Source organism: Drosophila rhopaloa, unplaced genomic scaffold (assembly GCF_018152115.1).
Source record: "Drosophila rhopaloa isolate 14029-0021.01 unplaced genomic scaffold, ASM1815211v1 contig_2, whole genome shotgun sequence".
Taxonomy (NCBI): domain Eukaryota; kingdom Metazoa; phylum Arthropoda; class Insecta; order Diptera; family Drosophilidae; genus Drosophila; species Drosophila rhopaloa.
Window position 1 is genome coordinate 11,414,225 of NW_025335083.1, and position 20,672 is coordinate 11,434,896.

A 20,672-nucleotide genomic window follows, 5' to 3' on the forward strand; every position below is an offset into this window, starting at 1 on the left:
ATTAGACTTTCTGCTGTGGGAATCAAGTGAACAATTGCGCTTCCATTGCATCAGCGAGATGGATGAACATCCATCCACTTGGAGCACTTGGGAGTCGGAGCTGTTGGCCAAGTCAGCATAACATAACTGCACATTATTCAACGCGGCAAACAAAAATTGTAGATGTTTTAATTGTCCAACATGAAATAATAAATGCTCACCATAATGGCATTAATAATGGCGATGCACACATAAAACAATGAAACGAAAAAGCGACCATAAAATGCAAGCCAGGCCGCAGAAAAAGATTGTCCAGCCATTGGACCACCACTCTTGACTGCCACTCGATGTGTCTTAATTAGCATAAATATGCAGTGTGGTTATGCAACTGGCCAAAAGGGGAAGGTGAGTGTTGGTGGTGGTGTCACCCGAGAGCACCGCGACATCATTATACCCTTGCAGAGGGTATTATAATTTTGGTCAAAAGTGTGCAACGCAGTGAAGGAGACATCTCCGACCCTATAAAGTATATATATTCTTGATCAGGATCACCTCCTGAGTTGATATAGCCATGTCCGTCTGTCCGTCTGTCCGTCTGTCCGTCTGTCTGTTTCTACGCAAACTAGTCTCTCAGTTTTAAAGCTATCGGATTGAAACTTTGCACACACCCTTCTTTCCTTTGCACGCAGTATATAAGTCGGAACGGCCGGGATCGGCCGACTATATCCTATAGCTGCCATATAACTGATTGATCGGAAATGCCATAACTTTCGTGTTTGTAAAGTTAGGAAGTTGGGATTTTCTATGGGTTTTATATTTGGCCAATCAATCCGACCTACCAAATTTCATAAGGATCGGCCGACTATATCCTATAGCTGCCATATAACTGATTGATCGGAAATGCCATAACTTTGGTGTTTGTAAAGCTAGAAAGTTGGGATTTTCTATGGGTTTTATATTTGGCCAATCAATCCGACCTACCAAATTTCATAAGGATCGGCCGACTATATCCTATAGCTGCCATATAACTGATTGATCGGAAATGCCATAACTTTGGTGTTTGTAAAGTTAGAAAGTTGGGATTTTCTATGGGTTTTATATTTGGCCAATCAATCCGACCCACCAAATTTCATAAGGATCGGCCGACTATATCCTATAGCTGCCATATAACTGATTGATCGGAAATGCCATAACTTTGGTGTTTGTTAAGTTAGGAAGTTGGGATTTTCTATGGATTTTATTTTTGGCCAATCAATCCGACCTACCAAATTTCATAAGGATCGGCCGACTATATCCTATAGCTGCCATATAACTGATTGATCGGAAATGCCATAACTTTGGTGTTTGTAAAGTTAGGAATTTGGGATTTTCTGTGGGTGTTATATTTGGCCAATCAATCCGACCTACCAAATTTCATAAGAATCGGCGGACTATATCCTATAGCTACCATATAACTGAACGATTGGAAATGCCATAACTTTGTTGTTGTTAAAGCTAGGAAGTTCGGATTTTTTATGAGTATTAAGAATGCATCATATGAATAATTTTGGAGAATATAATTTACAGAGTATTCTGCAAGGGTATATCAACTTCGGCTCCGCCCGAAGTTAGCTTTCCTTTCTTGTTTTATGGCTGCCATCGGTCAATCAGAACCAGAATCGGCTCCCGTTTCGGTCCAATTCCCTGACAGCATCCAGCATCCATATATGGTGTGCATATGCATATATCCCCCTGGCCGCATTATTATGCGGGCTCACTTCTCCAGCAGTAATGGCTTTAATTGTTATTGTAATTGGCAGTGCATTCAATGGTAAGTAATTGAGTCATGGGGGTAAATGATTGATGTTTGATAGGCTAGATTATGTCATTGAATTTGGAGAGGTTACAAAAGAGCTGGGATTAAATAGAGCTGTTGGAAAATGATCTCATTTAATTGCATTGTATAAGCTTCTACTTTTTAACAATGGAATTTTTGATGTTTTATTTTTTCTTTACAGTTCCAGACATTTACTAACCTTTCTTTTAATGTTATCTTTGTTATATAGTTATTTTATTTATCGAATTTAATTTATGTTCTGAAAATAGCAAAAGCTACCCGCTATCTAAAATGGTCCACAATCTGATTATTTAAATAATTAAGTGATATGAATTACCTTAAATAGATACCAATTCATACATTCATAATAATTAATTCGACAATTTGTTTTGCTTTTTTCTGTCAGCTTTATTTGATTCTCGCGATTGTTTTGCACAGGCAAAATATGAAGTTCAGAGACATACAGATAAGCGGCTATGATGTAATGCTTAGAGCTACATATAATATATAGATAGGTGTAATATAGCATATATATTCATGTATATAATATGATACATAGATTTCAAAAAACAGTTTTTGCTTCTTTGTCTGGGTTTAGTTTGTTAATCCGATAAGAAAACAAGCTTTTTAGGTATCAAAAAGCATTTGCAGTGCCTGCAAATGTGGACATACAGATTACTTGATAGATATCAGGACTATATGGTACGAATATAATTATGCATAAGGGTATATGTGTCTATGCGTGATATTAGAAAAGGTTTTACAAAAACTCGCTTATTGACAAATGTTAATCGTTAAATATGTTGTTATAACTTGAAAAAGTTCTCGCTTTATTTGCTATTATTCCTTTAAAAATGTTCTTTATCAAATTTTGTTTAGTTACCTCTTCTAAATTAAAGACGCCTAAATCGTATCACAGATAAATGTGCCAGCCGAGTTACTCACTCGATTCACACATTGGCATAACTTAGGCCTATAACAAATGTTTTATCTATAGCTAGGTAGGTGTACAAACTAGGGGGAGGGTAGGGGGGTTTTTGCTGGATTTTTATTCATTTTTGGGGATTTTGATTTGAGGCAGGCTCAGTTCTGCCACCAAAGGGCGCTCGTGTTCCAGATCCAGGCGCCCGACCCTACTCAACGATGCTGCTGGGGATTGGGGGGTCCGAAGGCCTGCATGCTGTAGTACCGCTCGCTGTCCTCCTTCACCACACTGGTCACATGGTGGAACTGGCACGGATGCGAGATCTGCGATTTCGGGGGCAGCGGGGCCGGCTTAACGCGCTTCTGTTTCTTCTGCTTCCGGGCACCGGGCACGGTCAGGGCTATGTTCTCCGGATCGCTGACCAAACGCTCCACATGCTGCCACAACTCACGGGCCGCATCCGTGGAGTCGAAGCTGAAGCCGATCATCTGCTGGTGATTGCTCGACCGGCACATGGTGTGAAACGAGGGACCCGCAATCCGATAGTTCGATAGGTTATCAATGCGATCCGACCATAGGGCAAAGGAGGAACCCCTCTCCGCCAGAACCAGAGTGACTCTGGGCATGGCTCTGGCCCTGGAGTTGCCCTTATCGTGGAGTATCACTGGAATGCCAGTGAATACCAAGCGCCAGTCGCCATCGTTTCCAGTGCCCTCGTACAAATTGGCCAAGGCTCCGCTCACGAATATCTCCGTGCCCAATCCCCCAAAGAAACTCTCCACCTGACCCCGTTCGTAGTCCGAAAGGTTTGTGTTGCTCGTGGTGTCCGTGCTGATGGTATCCGCATCGATATCCGAGGCATTGTACAGGGATGTGGTTCCATGGGCGCTGCTCCTCTGCGCTGATGACTGGGAGTGGGCCGACCAATCCGGGTGAAGGATCAACTCATCCCTGGGCTCCGAGGAGGAGCCTGTGCCCTCGCTGGATTCGGATGGGGGCGCCGAATCGCTAACGGATCCCAAGCGGCGACGTGTCTGCTGCAGTTGATGCGACATCTAAAAAAGAGGAGAGGAGCGAGAGTGCTAAATTAGATTTCTGTGGCAAAAGCTTTTCGGCTGCGGTTTCGCTGCAAGAGGAGTTAATGCAATTCTCTTTTACCATTTCCCGGCACCTCACAAAAGTTGGCAACCGAAAATAAAAACAAGTGGATGGACTGCACGTAAAAATCTCGACTAAAAGATACCTGGTACTAAATATAAAAGATACTCAAGAGGTATGTATTATGATATGTTATGATATATGATTTTTAAATAGTGTCTTAAACTCTTAGAGTTATTTTAAGAAATAAATATTAAAAATGTAATATAGAGACATAAATCTATATTAGAAATCAATCGTCTTTTCTTAGCTTCCCAATTCAACACAAATTGCACTTGTTATAAATATATTTATATATTTAATTGTAGCTTCACAAACCCATGCATTTAAACATAAAATATGATTTTTAAATTTCAATATTTTTTAAGTACAATATACCCTTGAACTTTACAAATACCGGGTATAACAATTTCTAGTCCCAACACGAGTTTCAGTTTCGGATTCTCTCGCTCTCTAATTTGGATTTTACTTTGTTGCCCTGCTGCAATTGCTGCCAAGAAAAAACCATCGAAAAATATATATACATTTTCATTGTGGTCGCTCTGCTGGAAATTAAACACAATCAATTTCCGCTCCAGAAACTCAAATCGTAAACAAACAATAAAATCCGCATATTTATGCTCAATGAACAATTTGCCAAATTTCATTTACTTAACAAATTCGAAAATAGCCATTGACAATGTGAGTAATTGTTCATTTAATTTTAATCGGTTGGAGTTTACTTATTTACGGAAGAAAAATATTAGGATGACTTTATTTGGTTTCTGGGTATTAATCATTACTCATTCTGCAATTAGCTAAGCATTTTGTGTGTTTGACAAGCACCAACTAATTGTGTTAGGACATTTAATTAATGCTTTTCCTTTCCTATTTAAAATAAATTCATTTAATTTATTTGGAAGCATTCATTTTTTCACAAATTTTCACCTCGACCAGCTAATTTAAATTGTAAGTAAATAAAAACAAAAATCCAAAACCAATTAGGATTCCTGACAAAATGATACATTCCCATGCCCTCGTGGAAAAATCTCCATATCAAAGAACTCACGTCCTATGCAAATACCTTTAAAAAAGTTGTAAATAAAACTACGTGAACTTACAGGCAAATAAATTTCGAGGCAAAGCGCATAACTAATGAATATGTAGCGTTCAAATTTTGTTAGCTTCTCTAAGTCAAATACCAGAAAAGTTAGTCGAGGCACGTGGACATCGGCACGTTTTAATTAGCGCCGCAAATTGCAGGTCACGGCGTAATTAAATTATTTAAATTGCTAATTTTCGCCAAACAGGGAGGATGGAAGAGAAAATTGTACAGCAAGTGCTAAAATGGAAAGTGCTAAACACTTGAACGTGTTTTAAAGTTGTCAATGCGACGACTGCGACTACAATAAATAATAATCAACGCATTTCTGAGGGAGCAAACTCTCTTAACATTTCAACAAGGCGAATAGGAAATTTGTCCAGGACACGCAGGAAGTTGCTGTGGAAATGTATCTCGCATCCGCTGAGCTTCTTTGGCACACTTTCAGGCCAACTTTTGTCAGAGGCAACAACTTTCCTTGGGCAACTTTGTTTGTTTGGGGTTGTCCAGGAAAATTTGTGAAGGGAAGAAAATGAGGAGGGGCAATGCAACATTAACACGGTTATCTATAATTTACACGCACAGGGGAAAAGTGGAGGAGCCTTCTTAACTGCCGTGATTTCTGGCTGCCTGATGCACATTTATTGTGCTATTACTTTGTGGCCCGTGGATGTCCTCTGCCCATCCCCAAAAGGCAAACGACTTTTCTCCCTTGAGTGTTTTTTTACGTGTCCTGGTTTGGCAGACAAAAAAGTTTTCAGATACAATAAAGGTCGAAAAAATAGCACTGATTATTGTTATTTTATTTTCTTGGGCAATGGTCTCTAAAAAGTTATGTTTAGTTTCAAAATTAAATTAAGAGAATTTATCATTTAGCTTAACCAAGATTTTAACAAAATTGATATAAAAATAAAAGAATAAATAAAAAAGAAACCGAATCATATTTTTTCAAAAATAAAACTGATACATCTTAAACATTTTTTTTTAATATATATCGTTTTAATAGCATATTAAATAAGAGTTATGCTCTATCATTTTACCGCTTGCTGTATATAAACTTTTATATTTCACCCAGCAAAAGATTAATTGCCCACTGCCCCAGCTCCCCGAACTTGGCAAATATATTTAGTGCCGAGATTTATGGGGCTTCATTACGACCACCCATCACGGTCCCTAAGAAAGCACCCCGAAAGAAATCTCACACCCCCTAGAGAGCAGCGGGATGTTTGCTCTATGTATATCGAACATTTTGGTCAGACAATTAAAAAAATTGTCCCTATTTCGCCATATCTTTTTGTCCCTGTTGGGGTTTCTTTTTATTGTTGTCATAGCAGCCGACTGCCAAATGAATATTTAATATCACCCCCATCTACAACCTCACCCCCTCAATGGCCTTCGGGATATCGAACGGCAAACAGCAAGTTCAATGTCAAGTTTGTCTCGTACCAAGCGGCGTATGCGTTATTTTTGTGCTGCATGTTTACCCTGAGTCCGGCTTTTATTTATGGCCTCGTGTGTATTTTGAGCTAATAATCGGGGAAAATCAACATAGGCAAAAAAAGAGAATAGGAAGAACAATAAAGCAAGCAAAAAGCTTGCTGTTATTTATGGCAATTATATTTACCCATAAAAATTTGCCAATTAATTGGATTTCGTGGTGATGGAGGTTTTCGACATGAGAGTAGAAAACGCCTTTAAATATTTATATGGGAGAAAATGGCTGGCGGCTGGGCTGCCTAATAAATAAAGGAATATAAATAAATACTCATAACAAGAAAGGAAAGCTAACTTCGGGCGGAGCCGAAGTTGATATACCCTTGCTGAATACTCTGTAAATTATATTCTCCAAAATTATTCATATGATGCATTCTTAATACTCATAAAAAATCCCAACTTCCTAACTTTAAAAACACCAAAGTTATGGCATTTCCAATCGTTCAGTTATATGGCAGCTATAGGATATAGTCGGCCGATCCATATGAAAATTGGTAGGTCTGATTGATTGGCCAAATATAAAACCCATAGAAAACCCCAACTGCCTAGCTTTACAAACACCAAAGTTATGGCATTTCCGATCAATCAGTTATATGGCAGCTATAGGATATAGTCGGCCGATCCCGGCCGTTCCGACATATATACTGCGTGCAAAGGAAAGAAGGGTGTGTGCAAAGTTTCAATTCGATATCTTTAAAACTGAGAGACTAGTTCGCGTAGAAACAGACAGACGGACAGACAGACGGACAGACAGACGGACAGACGGACAGACGGACAGACGGACATGGCTATATCAACTCAGGAGGTGATCCTGATCAAGAATATATATACTTTATAGGGTCGGAGATGTCTCCTTCACTGCGTTGCACACTTTTGACCAAAATTATAATACCCTCTGCAAGGGTATAAAAATATGTAGCCGCTAGAAATACGTTCAAATCAAAAACATGCTTTTACTTTAACAAAAACTTACAAAAAAAAACTAAAATTGTTTAAATATACAAAGTAAATTTTCTAAATTAAACATAATAAGCGTAAAAAATCAGTTATGTCTTACATGAAAAAGAAATTACATCTTCTTTTTATCACTTAAGAATTAAATTTTCATTAAGTAAAGTTTTTGTTAGCTTAAATGAAATAAACAAAACAATTGAAATTTTTTTAAGGACCAGCAGTTTAAAACGTAAAAGACCAAAAATCATTTGCAGGTCAAGCATGAGCCGCCCAAAACGCCCTGGGGGATTTTTGGGGAAAACATGTTTGAAGAACTGTCAAAAAATTTCATATTTCACTTTGTTTGTGTCAGTTGACAAATGTTCGAAATTGACAGCCGTAAGAAATAAAACGAATTAAAGCGAAAGATGGATGGAGAAAAGCAATTCCAGGTTTTGTGTGGCTTTCAATGATTTAAACCTCAAAAATCAAGTAACCTGGCCCACATAAATTTGGTAACTATATTCTTTGCAGGGTAAAATTAGAGGTAAATATTTAACAACTGATATAAAAATAGTACTTTAATTAAAATACGTAATTTTTAAAACTGTAAGAATACGCCTACGGAAAATAAATACCAATTCTAACTATTAGAAATCGTTTGTTTTGGCTAAGAGCTCTAAGAAATTATAGAGCATAACTAAGGAGAAAACTGCATGCGGTTGGTATATGTCAACATTTTTCTCTGTGTGCCACAGAAGGTTGGAAACTCCCACACACATAAAAATCTTTTCATCATGGGGCAGGTCAGTGAAAATGTTGGACATGTCAAAAGAGGCAGAGAGAAATCAAACAAATTGCTGTGGATGTACTACAATTGAAACCGTTAGCTGGGGGGCGTAGTGGGCGTGGTACCCTAACAATGCTCAGTTGGAAAATAAAAAGCAACAGATACAGGTTGGTTGACTTTGAGGCCTTTATGTTAATTTCTGATTCATTCCCAGTTTGTTTTCCCCCATATCTGCGCTTTATGGAAACTCACTCAAGTGCAACAGCACAGGAGTGGCGAGCGTAAGAGCAAACGTGCTGTGATTTAATTTTTCTGGGACGGTCGGCGGCAAACAAAATAATAACAACATAAGGGGCAGCGGGAAAATGTGGGGGGAAAACTCAATTAAAATGCACAAAGCCTCTCGTCTCGCCTGACCTCTCGTTTTGCTCCTTTCCATTCCGAGGACAAGCAATTATCGTTGTTGCTGCTCACGTATGTGGATCAAAAAATGCTTCAAGTTAAATTGAATTTGTTATTAAAACCCAATTTGACTTGACGCATTTTGATGACATATCCTCTTCCAGCTTCAGACGCTAACTTCAATTTCAAATGCAGACGAAGGAAATAAGTTGACGATGCCGCGAAATTCCATTTCCCCCCTCTTCCCATATCTAACACATGGCAAACGAGAAATTTTCATAACAACAACCGAATATTTTTTCGCATAAACATGCAAATTTCTCACTTAAACCCAGAACTCATTCCTTTCCCCCCGTTGCACTCATCTTCTCGATGAGTAATTTGCATGTAAATATATATACACTCGTTTATATGGTATTTTTCCTGTTTGCTTTTTAGCATTTGTTCATGAACTTCGTAGTTGACGAGAAACAACAAACTGTCATACAAAGCTTTGCCATTGTTCAAGGAAATTTTCGCAAAACGATAGAGGGACGGTGAAAGAAGCACCAGACTATTGCCTGTCAAGTGAGTGACTAACAAGTTTCGTTTACAACGCATCTACACTTGAAAAGAATTTATTTACCTTATACTCTTTAAATTATTATAAAGAATAATTTATAAAATATTGATATTTAAGCTCTAAGTTTACAAAAGTAAAATGTATTGTATTATCTGTAAATATTTTCTGATAAACCTAATCTAATATTTTTCAAATAAGATAATGGCCAAATGACTCTTCCTTAAAACATTTATATAATATAACCTGCTTGGCTTGTTAAATATTTTATTTTTAATATTTGCTAATATAATTTTAAAAATATTATAGCTATATTTCTCTGCAGGCATTATTGTTCTCACTCAAATTTCATTGCGCTCTGGGGACGTTTTGATTTATGACCAAATTGAAATAGCGAACAACAAATTTACGTAATAATTCTGTGGAAAAACGCACAGCCAAATCGTGTATTTAGGTAAAGAAATATATACAGCTATATTTCAACGAGTCGTGGAATAATTAGATTTTATATGTGGGAAAACGAACACCACATGAAAGTGAATCGACACACGTGTCTGTCGGTAATAATGCAAAACAAACGCTTTATGACTTAATGTAAAACAAATGCCCCATGACTTTATATACGTGAATATAATGAATCACAGGCATTATGAACAGTTGTTCATTTTTGGGTGACTAAAAGCTGATAAATCCATAAAAAATATTGAGAGGGCGGACATTTTATATAAAAAATATGAAAAAGGTTAAGTAAAAGGTTAGGTAAAGCCTCAAAATACCATTAAGCAGCTTAAAATGTTTTCTGATAATTCAAATGGTATTAAAGCATTTAATTATTTGACTTTATTATATGCTGGGCTGGTTGCATTCGGGTTTGAAACGTTTGTTTATTATTTTGTCTTTAATCTTAATCCTCTTTTTATGAGAATTTTATTAATTTAGATAAATTTAAAACCTATTGTGCATATAATCATCGTGACTTTTTATCATCCGAGAGGAGAGTTCCTTAACATTTTTGAATAATTATTTTCTTATAATATTTTTTGCTCTTACAGGATCTGTCAAGTCATGTGACCGCAAAAAAAGATCCCCTGCAGTATATGAATTTGCCAACTTCATTCAATTTCTGGCATGACTAGCTGATGTTGCTACTGCGACTGTTGCTGCTGTGGCTGGTGTTGCTGTTAGCCGTGTTGCTGATGAGCCATGGCAACAAGCTGTTGCTGCCATGAGTTGGCAAAAGACTTCGCCTTGAGTCTGCCAACGCAATAAAGCAATATTGAAATTGCTTTTGGCAAACACTCAATTGAAAAGGACCTATTGAATTGCCCACCCAATGAACTCGTAACCCAAAGTGCAACATAGTTGTGGGAAATTGTGTGGAATAACTTCATGTCAGAGAAATAAATATGTGAGCAGAAACACTGGCTCATTTAAATCAAATTCCCACAGGCAACATCAATTATGTGGAGCAGCAACAAGTGCCTGGCTGTAGGATCCCCCTTTTCTCCATTCCTGTGGAAAATTGCCTCCGGTGCGACAGCAGCAACAACTTCAATGCATTTTTAGCCTCTTTTTTCGCTACCTTTTTACACAATTTACATTTTTTGCAACTTTGCATGCAATGGGCGTGATTAACAACTTCCCTTTTTGGCCGAGAAGTGAAGTGGATGAAGGCAAATTGCCTTGATTCACTTGGTTAGGCATTGAAATTGACACTTTCGAGGCAACCTGGCTAAAACGATAATTGCCCGACAGCGAAGGCAAAAAGAGACTACGCTATGCGTAATGGAATTAATGATTGGCACACGGATTGTTATGAAAGTCTGCATCCCAACATGGTAAAATAAAGTCTTAGATTACAAAACAATAACTGGAAGGAAGTGAGTCAATGGGAGTGGTTAACTTGTGGGTTTTCTTTGATTGATTTTTTTGTATTTTATTAAACGTGACTGGTCAGGCACTTACAAATCACATCATAGTTGGATTAATCTTATATAAACTGTATTAACCGCAATCAAATCTGTTTACTTGCTTCCCACTATGTCTATTTATACTTTTCTATTAGAGCTAATCTACATAAAGTTAGGTTATTGTTTACTTCTAATTATCTATCGAAATATTATATTTTTTATTTGGCACCTAACTTAATCTGTTGTCAAGCATTCACCTTATATTCTACCCGGAGATGCGTAACCGCCTTGCAAAACATTGCCCTAAGTTCCATTGATAATGTTTCCAATCAAAATCCATTGAAACAAAGCTTATGACGCTGCGATTTTATAAAGTCTATTCTTATCAACCAATATAATAAATCAGGGAACATTTGTCGGAGAGGAAAAAATATATAATAAAAGAAGTGAATGCAGAAAGATTGTTGCATCTTCAACAGATGAACAGAACAATGAGGGATTACAATATATTAAAGGTAAAGAATAGTTAATGCCACTTAATTTGTTTCCATATTTCAGATTCGCGCAAATTTCTTACGATTCAATTTTACCATTTATTTTAAAAATGTCAAAAAATAAAATAGCCTTTTAGACAGCCGAGGCTCTTGTTAGTCTTATATACCCCTCTGAACATGGGTATATTTTTGGGTACAAAAACTTGCCCCAGACTTTGATAATAACATGGTACAGCCCTGCGGCTGTATAAATTACTATCAGGACGCTCGGCCATAAAGAGAGACAGGGAGATAACTGGCCCAGTATGTGATAGCATGCCTGGAATTTTTTTCGTTTTTTTTTCTCCCGATTATGTTCGAATTTCGCTTTTGTTATTTTGGTCAGGCAAGATTGACTTGCAGTTGTCAGTGGCCAGACAAGAAGAGCGGTGAGTCGATCGCGACTTTCGATTTCGTTCGGCATCTTCGTCATTATCATTTATAATATCATTATCATCCTCAGTGGGACTGCCAACTCGCAGTAATTATCTGCCATCGGGGCAGACGTCCTCAGAATCGGCTTTAGTTTTTCAGTGCCAGCAGTCTGTCAAGGCCCGTTGTCGTCGCAACATCTACGACATAATGTGGTTGCTCCTGCCTATTCTGCTGTATTCGGTGGTATTCCTCTACGTGCGGCACATTTACAGCCACTGGCGGCGCAGGGGATTCCCCTCGGAAAAGGCCGGGATCACATGGAGTTTCCTGCATCAGGCATATAGACGGGAATTCCGACACGTGGAGGCCATCTGCGAGGCCTACCAGGCGGGCAGGGATCGTCTGCTGGGCATCTACTGCTTCTTCAGGCCCGTCCTTCTGGTGCGAAATGTGGAGCTGGCCCAGACGATTCTGCAGCAATCGAATGGACACTTCAACGAACTCAAATGGGACTATGTCAAGGGTTATCGACGGTTCAATCTGCTGGAGAAACTGGCGCCAGTCTTTAGTGCTAAACGATTGTCGGAGATGTTCGGGCAGGTCCAGAAAGTGGGCGATCATTTGATTCACCACTTGATGGACAAGGAACAACTACAAGGAGGTCATTTGGAAGTGGATCTACAGCAGATATTGCGAATGTAAGGATTTTTTTGAATCCCAGGGATTATATATAATTAAAATATATTTATTATAGTTATTCCATTAACATTATTGGTAATCTCATTTATGGTGTGGATGTCAACAACTTTGAGCAAAAGGATCACATCCTGACCAGCTACCTGAGTCATAGTCAGGCATCTTTTCAATCCTTGTAAGTACTCCTTAACAAATTCCCCACTTAAAATATAACTACCCAAAGCTTAATCCCATTTTTAGCACATTGAGTCGCCTGCCTCAGAAATCTTCATTTACCTATCGCTTAAGGGATCTCATAAAACAAAGTGTCGAATTACGCGAAGATCATGGACTGATACGAAAGGATATTCTTCAATTACTAGTTAGATTCAGAAATGGCAATGAAGTTGGTGGCGATAATTGGCAGCTGGAAACAAATAATGGTAAGCTCTAAATATAAAATTGTAAATATAAAATATTCAATTGTTTATTCGAAGATCCAGACAAACTTTTGTCCATCAAACGCTTGGCTAAAGTGGCCGAGGACCTTTTAAAAGTATCCCTAAATGCCGTGGCCTCCACTATCACCTTTACGCTTTTTGAAATCCTTCAAGAACCATTAATAGTAGAGAAACTTCAAGCTGAAATTAAGGAACTAAGCAATGAAAATGGGCAGCTTAAGTTTGAAGAACTGGATAGCCTTAAATATATGGAAATGTGTCTGAAAGGTAAGTTAGGCTTTAAATTAATAGGAATTTATTAATAAACCAATTTGTTTAATCTTTTGCAGAAACTGTTCGCAAATACCCGCCTTTACCCATTATTGAACGCATTTGCCGTAAAAGTTATTCACTGCCCAATTCGAAATTTATAATAGACGAAGGAAAGACATTAATGGTTCCTTTGCTGGCGATACACAGAGATGAAAAGTATTTCAGTGAACCAATGAAATATAAACCTCTTCGATTTCTGCAATCTGAAAATGATGTGGGACAATGCAAAGATAAAACTAAGACCAACGCTTTCATAGGATTTGGGATTGGCGGTGCTCATTGTGTCGGTATGTGAATGTTACCAACTCCGTTACTAAAATATATTAAAATATTTTCATTCCTAATAACAGGTCAGAACTTTGCCAAGTTGGTAATTAAAGTGGCTCTGATCAAACTTCTGCAAAACTTTCACATGGAATTGTATCCCAACTTAACTGAAACCCTTGAAGTTTCTCATCAACCAGCTCCCTTTATACACACAAAAGATGGACTAAAAGTCAAATTGAAGAGACGCGAAATAAAACCGAAATTTTATCGTTAAACTAAGGTAGGGTAGGTATGCTCTTTAAGCTGTTAAGTCCTTTAATTTGTGCATCTTTTTCAACACTTTGTCGTCTGTACGCGACACCTGAAATTATGCTATAAATAAAATTCAGTATATTATGGACACAGTTTTCCCTTCTTGTTGCTGTTGTTTCCGTCTGCTCTTGTTTGCTTCGTTCGCTTCGTTAACTTTTGCAAAATGCCAAAAGGTCCTGGGGCACACGGTGCGTATACGTAACGTCACACAACGGCAAACTCGCAGCATTAAATTAGTCATTCCTATGTGCCTACGTTGTTGTTGTTTACGCCAACACGGATATATTCTGGTGAGAAAGGGGGGGGAGATATCATCTCGGGCGGAAAAGACATGTGCTTCCATTCGAGTTTATCATTAAATTTGATTTGCTTTGTTGCCAATCCAACATGACAGCCGACTGGATACCGATATTGTCGGGCCCCTTCTTTACTCTCCAAAAATATGTTAAAGTCAAGTCCGTCTGTCCATTTCAAGTACTCATCTTATTTGGCTAACACTCAGAAAAAAAAAACATAAAACAATAATAAATGACTTGCAGAGAATAATCAAAACAAAAATGCAAATAGCTTAAAATGTAATAAGACAATAATAATGTTAAAAAATTAAAAACAAAACAAATAAATGTTATTAGTCAGCAGCTTGCAAATTTGTAAATCATGAGTTTCAAAAAACATATATTTTTATATTTTTTATAGGACACTTTTGTCGAAAATTTGTTAAGCAATGATTGACCCAAATTTTTTGGCGACTAGTTTCTTTTCCCTCAGTGTGGCAATCCAGATCGAGGAGTAACAATAAGGGCCAAGAGGCGCCTCTAATGATGCCGCAATTAGGCCGCATTATGGACACATTTATCATCCACAGACCGGGCCGGAGAAACGGAAAAAGAGATAGAGATGTCACAAACAAATGACTCTAATGAGTGCGTAAAGTGTTTTACATTAATGAAAACTTTTCGGCCAACCCCAAACCAAAAAAAAAAAACAAAACCCATCAAACTAATTGAGCCTGAGCTGGAGCTAAGCATTCGGGGATAAATGACCCGGAAAGTGTCCGAAAATCGACAGCAAACTTTACGACTCTTGCTCTGGCCAAAGTATTAAAATTGAAAATTGAAATTCAATCAAACGAACAGGGGTTGTAAGAGTCATGGGGCAGCCCAGACAATTTAAGGCCCGGGATCCAACAACCGGATAAAATCCACCGGCACGGGCCCGACTACACGACAACAGGAGCAAGTGGAGCTCTTCACATGTTTTGACCCAGTTTGCTGGCGAGGCAAGTGTCGAATATAAATTGCATGAGATAGCCCTGGAGATGGCGAGAGATTCCGAGGCAACTCCCTTTGGCGCAATCTTGGCTGCCATTGTCCTGGTTACATTTAAACATTACTCAGTCCACATTAAGCGGTCAGAGCGGCAGCCCTGCCCGAAAAACCGCAAAAGTAAAGTAAAAAGTAAGTACAAAGTTGCCTTCATCGCCGGGCATAAATTATGCCCCGCGAAAAGCATACAATTTTCATTTCTCCTCGCTTAAATTATGATTTATTTTACCCATGGGACATGCTAATTGTTCATGTAAAGTTGTTCTCCCAATTAGGGTTATTAACTTACCATAATTTCAAGATCTGTTTTCGGGGTTAACTGCAAGGAGATAGAAAAACAAAAGTAGAATTAATTTATCAAATATACATTTATGGTGTTGTGTTATTGAACTTTTGCTTTAAAAACGAAATCAGATTTACACTTGAACAGCAGCTAAAGAAAGATAAATTTGTTACAAGCAACAAATAGACTGACACAAAAGGTTATCGGTGCAGGCTTTAATTACCCAATTGACATATGACTTTTTGTTTGGCTTTTATTGTTTTTGCCTGGCCAACGTTGTGCAACAGTTGTGGCTGCTTAAATAAAATCACTTTAAATACATTTAAGTGGCTCAACTATGGGAAGTGTTTGTTATGTGGCTAGCAAATAGAAACTTAAGCGTTTTGTTTCGTTCAATTTAAGCCCACAAATATTCGGAATATTTGCATAATAAAACAAAAAATTTCTTTGCATAACAAAGAAGATCTAATAAATTACGAGGCCGTTATTTAAACAGATTTCTACTGCTCAGAGAAATTTGTATAGTAAAGTCATGTAATAAATTTTAAAAAATGGTTATAACTAAAATCGCATTTTTGCATTGCTGAGATGAATAATTGAAAGCTTTATTTTGTGTTTTAATGGCTTTCTTCAATTCAAAAAGATTTTCTTATAATTTTTTTTGTCAGATTCCAAAAATTTTTTTAGATTCTTTTGCTTTAGTTTTCATAAATTTAGTTCTTGTTTTCCTCAACACAGCAATTATGTTCGCTAATTGGATGAGAAGTTTTCTCGTTCAAAAACTTTCCCACTTGCAGCGTGGCTAAGACAACAATTTAATTGGCGGTCATCTCATGTGTTTATATGTGACATCTTTACACTTCTCCCCCTCATTTCAGAATTCCCCCAATTGTGCTCCAAAAAAGATAAAGTAACAGACGACCTCGGAGGGTCAGCAGTAATAAAACTAAATAAATGTTGGCCTTTAATTGTGCTCTCTGGGTTTTTTTTATGAATATTTGTTTAACAGTTAAAAGTGGCAAGGGTGCGAGTGTGCAAGTGTGTTTTTGTCGTGTATGAAGATTATCATCATAAAGAGCTTGAAGAATAATGAATTAAAGGGGAACATCATGGAAACTGTGCGAGAAAATAGCAGTTAAACGTTTTCTTAAACACTGGTAATTTTATAACACCGATTTTATTACGTAATATATTCTGTAAATTTCCATAAGTCATAATCAAAAAGTAAAATTTTTGTATTGCTTGGTATTTTTGTCAGTTTAGAAAAATTGTTATACATCCGCCATAATAAATATGTAAGGTTACATTTATTTGATTTATAATTTAATAATAATTATATTTTGTATGCCTCCAAAAATCGTAATATATTTATAATTTAAAATGCACTTTAGTTTATAAATGAAATCACAACAATTAAAGTATTTTTTGGCTTAAATAGGGTATGCAAATTTTGGTTTCATAAGTGCAGTTCCCAGTTCTATTTAAAGAAGTCCCACTGTCTGTGGTAAATATCCTCATGGCTTGGCTTGAGCTGGGTGGCAGTGTGTTCAGATGGTTTACTTTTTCAATTTGTGTGCGCTGCATTCACATAATTGCCACATGGAGTTGCATGATGCATCCGCCCGCCGCCCTTCAAACTGCACATATATGTACATACATATATAGATCATTTGCGATGGACGACATGATTTATTTCGAGGAGATGAGAAGAGGATGTTTGAGGATGCCGCTGGTGTTTGCGTGCAGCTGTTTATTGTTGTTATTGGCGGCTGTGTGCAGTTGCTTTAATTATTGTCAGCCAAACTGTCGCGGCCACCAGTCGCATGTGTAATTTGTTTGTCTGCCTCTTTTCTTTTATTTTCTTTTCTTCGGTCTACTTCGCCTCCTTTACACTATATTTTTATCTGTTTCCGACTTTTAATTAATTTATACGTCTGTCATTTTACCGGTCTACTTAAAAAGTGCATTGCATTCGAAGAGGGCGTCACGCAAATTATTTTATTATCTTACATCAGAATGGTGCGTAAAGCGGTTACTGGTTTTTTTGTAAGGAACTCTAAAAGTTGACCTATTTTTTTTTAAAGATGAAACTGGTTATTAAGTGATCATTTATTGAACCTCCAATTATATCAACTGCTAATTTACTACAATCATTCATAACGATTTATAAATCGTGTAAAAAACTTATTTAAAACTTTTAACTGTTAAATTTATATTCATATTAATTTCCCTTTAATAATTACTTACATTTCTCTAACCAAACAACTAGTTTTGTACATCAGAAGCGTAACCTTCCTAATGGCCAAAATCATTTAGCCTTCATTTTCAATTACCCGGCGTAACGAACCGCCGAAAGCATTTATCAAAATGCCAAACTAGATAACTTAATTAAAGCCCGAAAATCAATCTGCATATATATGGGGCCTGACAAAATCAAAATCTGTGCAGAGCCCCACCCACTTAACCGCCCCACAAACAATGGGAAGCGGCAAACAACAACATCCGCTTATCGCGATAAATCAAAGCCACGAGTGTTGTTAATTTTCCAAGAAAATGTCGGATATACAAAGTTTTGGGGATAAAGGCGAAAAACGTGCGTGAATATGTGCGTGGTGGTAATAAAAGCAACTTAAATTTATGTTTTCACGGTAAAACAAAAAATTATCTTAAGCCAAAAAAGGGGGAGCTGGGAACTTCACTTTGGGGCCAACAGCATGCCAGTCATGTGTGAGTACATCTCATTTTTGTGGGCACGACCAGAGACTTGCTAATTCTAATTAAAAGCAACAGCAGCTGAGGGAAGTCTGCAACACACTCAAGCAGAAAATTATCAACTCCGCGGAGAGATCCGTAGATGAAGATATGGGGAGTTAACTAAACTTCTGCTTGGCTAAAAGATGTTGCTTGAATGCCACTAGAGAAGAAAAAAACCACGGGAAAAATGAACAAACCCCTGCCACCGTAGGCCAAAATTAAATTGTGCACATTTCCGTGGAGCGGAAATTGCCCAAGTTTGTCACTTGGAATGAGTACATACAGAATCTGAGATGTATATAATGGAATCAGCCAAATGCGGCGTTCGCCATTTATGTGTTTCCTTCCCGCAAAATTGAAATTCATATCATTCACTTTAATGCTAAATTTCTCCCATTCCAGAATTTACAACAAAACACGCACCCGCACAGGTGTAAATTATGTGTACAAATTTATGGAAGTTTTGGTTTACATTTTAAAGCCCCAAAGCGGTGAACAAAGCGTTTTGGCAGCCGTAATCATTTCCATTGCATTTAACCAGAAATTAGCGGATATTGTGACCTGTGTGCAATTTGCACAGATAATTAAATTAAATGCCTAATTAATTACCATTAGGGCCGTGCATCAACTGCAAATGTGCAAAATGTAATCCAAATGAACATGCCGCTGCACAGTTGCGCACGAAAGTTATTTAATTTATGATCGAATATAAATCAAATTATTGGTGAGTTAAATTATGACAATGGTACACCTTTTGACCCAAATACAGGGGTGTGGAAATATTTTGTGCCGTGTGGAAAATGGTAGATTTCAGAATTATTAGTTTGATTGTAAAGTTTAAACTAAAGTTAGATTTTAAGTTTAGTAAACAGATACATATTAATCGTCTTATTTTTTACTTAAAAGGATATACCCTGTCTTGTCTTACTTTTTAATTATAATCTGAAGAAGTGCACACCACAGATCTATTAAATTTTTCTTTTTTAAAGAGCTTTGTTTACTTAAACTCCTTTAGTTACTTGCTGAAATTGACTCTCCTTTAGCTTAAATTCCTATGGTAAACCGATAAAATCCAGTCTAGTCATCAAATTGGCTCCTTCATCGGGCTCAGCTCTTCATGAACCGGATGAACCTTTGACTACCTAATTCCGGTTGCAGTATACATATATATATTGCCCACATCAAGCCCTGCAGCTGATCCTTTTCTGAAAATATTCACAACTCCTTCTTGCCTTCTCTAATTTACTTCACTGGCTCTGTACTCATAACTCAATCCCTGACTCTTCCTCCTTCATGACTATGGCTATATGGCTATGGCTAACCCTTTAGCCACATCCACATGCATTGACAAAATTTCACTTCGGATGAGAGATGCTGGTCCCGGCTGCTGTGGATTGCAAATGGCAAAAGCTTTGGAGACTGCAGTTGGTTGCATTTCGCAGCTGCAAAAAAGTGGAGGTTGGCTGGAGCTCTTCTTCTCTGTCCCTGTCACATGCCACATTCTGGCAACTCTTTTTTACAGGGTATCCGAAGGGTGCTAGGAAGTATTAATTTTGGTTTTACAGAGACGTTTTTATTAAGGAATTTTAACTAGTATTTTTTGTAAAGACCTATATTCAAAAATCTAAGATAATTTGATACTTAATAAACTGTAATAGCGACGCATTTAAAGTGCGAAAAAGTTTTCAAATTATGTCGCAAATGAAAAACGGGATATCCCAAAGTCGACCATAAAGATTTTGATAGTTTTTTCTTGTCGTCATGATTTTCGCAATCAGTGGAAAGCAGCTTGAACTGCTGCAGTTGTTGCATTTGTTGGTGGTATTGCTGGTTTGGCGTGACATTTGGCTTTGGATGGGAAGCGGGATTCGGGGAATCGCGGATCGGGGAGGATGAAACGGGAATGAGAGCCATCTCCATCTCGACATGCAGCATAATCTGGCGTAGCTTTATGCCGTGGGCATTTTTTCTGGGTTTCGATGTCACACGATATGTAACGTTGTCGCCAAATGATGCGCAAATCACAAGTGAAACTAATTTTCCGAACAACAAAGTCAATTTTCCATCTAATCCGAAAGGGAAACGGCGGTTGTGGGGTACAATGTTTATGGTTCTATCGCCTTAAACTATGTCAAATGCCGTTCAATTAAGTTTTCGCTTGCACAATGATAAGGAAAACCGACCCACCTCCATTCACTCAACTCGACTCATAACAGTGACGCCAAAGGGTATTAGCACGGGTTTAGGGCGTGATCGAGGGGCGTGGCAGGGGTTGGGGCACTAGGGCATATGTGGGGACATCAGATTGATAGCAACGCTAAACAACAC

At 37.7% G+C, this 20,672-nt stretch overlaps 2 protein-coding genes across 3 annotated transcripts in view; one reads left to right on the forward strand and one right to left on the reverse strand.

The window, feature by feature from the left end:
- Nucleotides 1-2,166: 2,166 nt before the first annotated feature.
- The window catches only part of LOC108042582, a 43,742-nt gene continuing 25,236 nt past the window's right edge, over nt 2,167-20,672 (reverse strand). For both annotated transcript variants that reach the window (XM_017120914.2, XM_017120913.2), the window contains 2 exons: nt 15,597-15,626; nt 2,167-3,775 (listed from right to left, as the gene is read on the reverse strand). In XM_017120914.2, the coding sequence (XP_016976403.1) occupies nt 2,933-3,775; nt 15,597-15,599 (846 nt within the window). In that variant the 5' untranslated portion in view covers nt 15,600-15,626 and the 3' untranslated portion in view covers nt 2,167-2,932. The remainder of the gene's footprint in view (nt 3,776-15,596; nt 15,627-20,672) is intronic.
- On the forward strand, nt 10,059-14,075 carry LOC108042580 (probable cytochrome P450 310a1). The gene is made up of 7 exons (XM_017120912.2): nt 10,059-11,969; nt 12,044-12,653; nt 12,710-12,826; nt 12,892-13,073; nt 13,128-13,358; nt 13,421-13,690; nt 13,754-14,075. Exons 1-7 carry the CDS (start codon nt 11,894-11,896, stop codon nt 13,942-13,944), a joined length of 1,677 nt encoding a protein of 558 aa, XP_016976401.2. The 5' UTR covers nt 10,059-11,893; the 3' UTR covers nt 13,945-14,075.

What these genes read in the sequence shown, in the direction of transcription:
- LOC108042580 (XM_017120912.2), top strand. Translation starts at nt 11,894, where the DNA reads ATGTTCGAATTTCGCTTTTGTTATTTTGGTCAGGCAAGATTGACTTGC. An exon ending in CAGGCATCTTTTCAATCCTT is followed by an intron (nt 12,827 to 12,891) that starts GTAAGTACTCCT and finishes TCCCATTTTTAG; the next exon opens with CACATTGAGTCGCCTGCCTC. An exon ending in TATGGAAATGTGTCTGAAAG is followed by an intron (nt 13,359 to 13,420) that starts GTAAGTTAGGCT and finishes AATCTTTTGCAG; the next exon opens with AAACTGTTCGCAAATACCCG.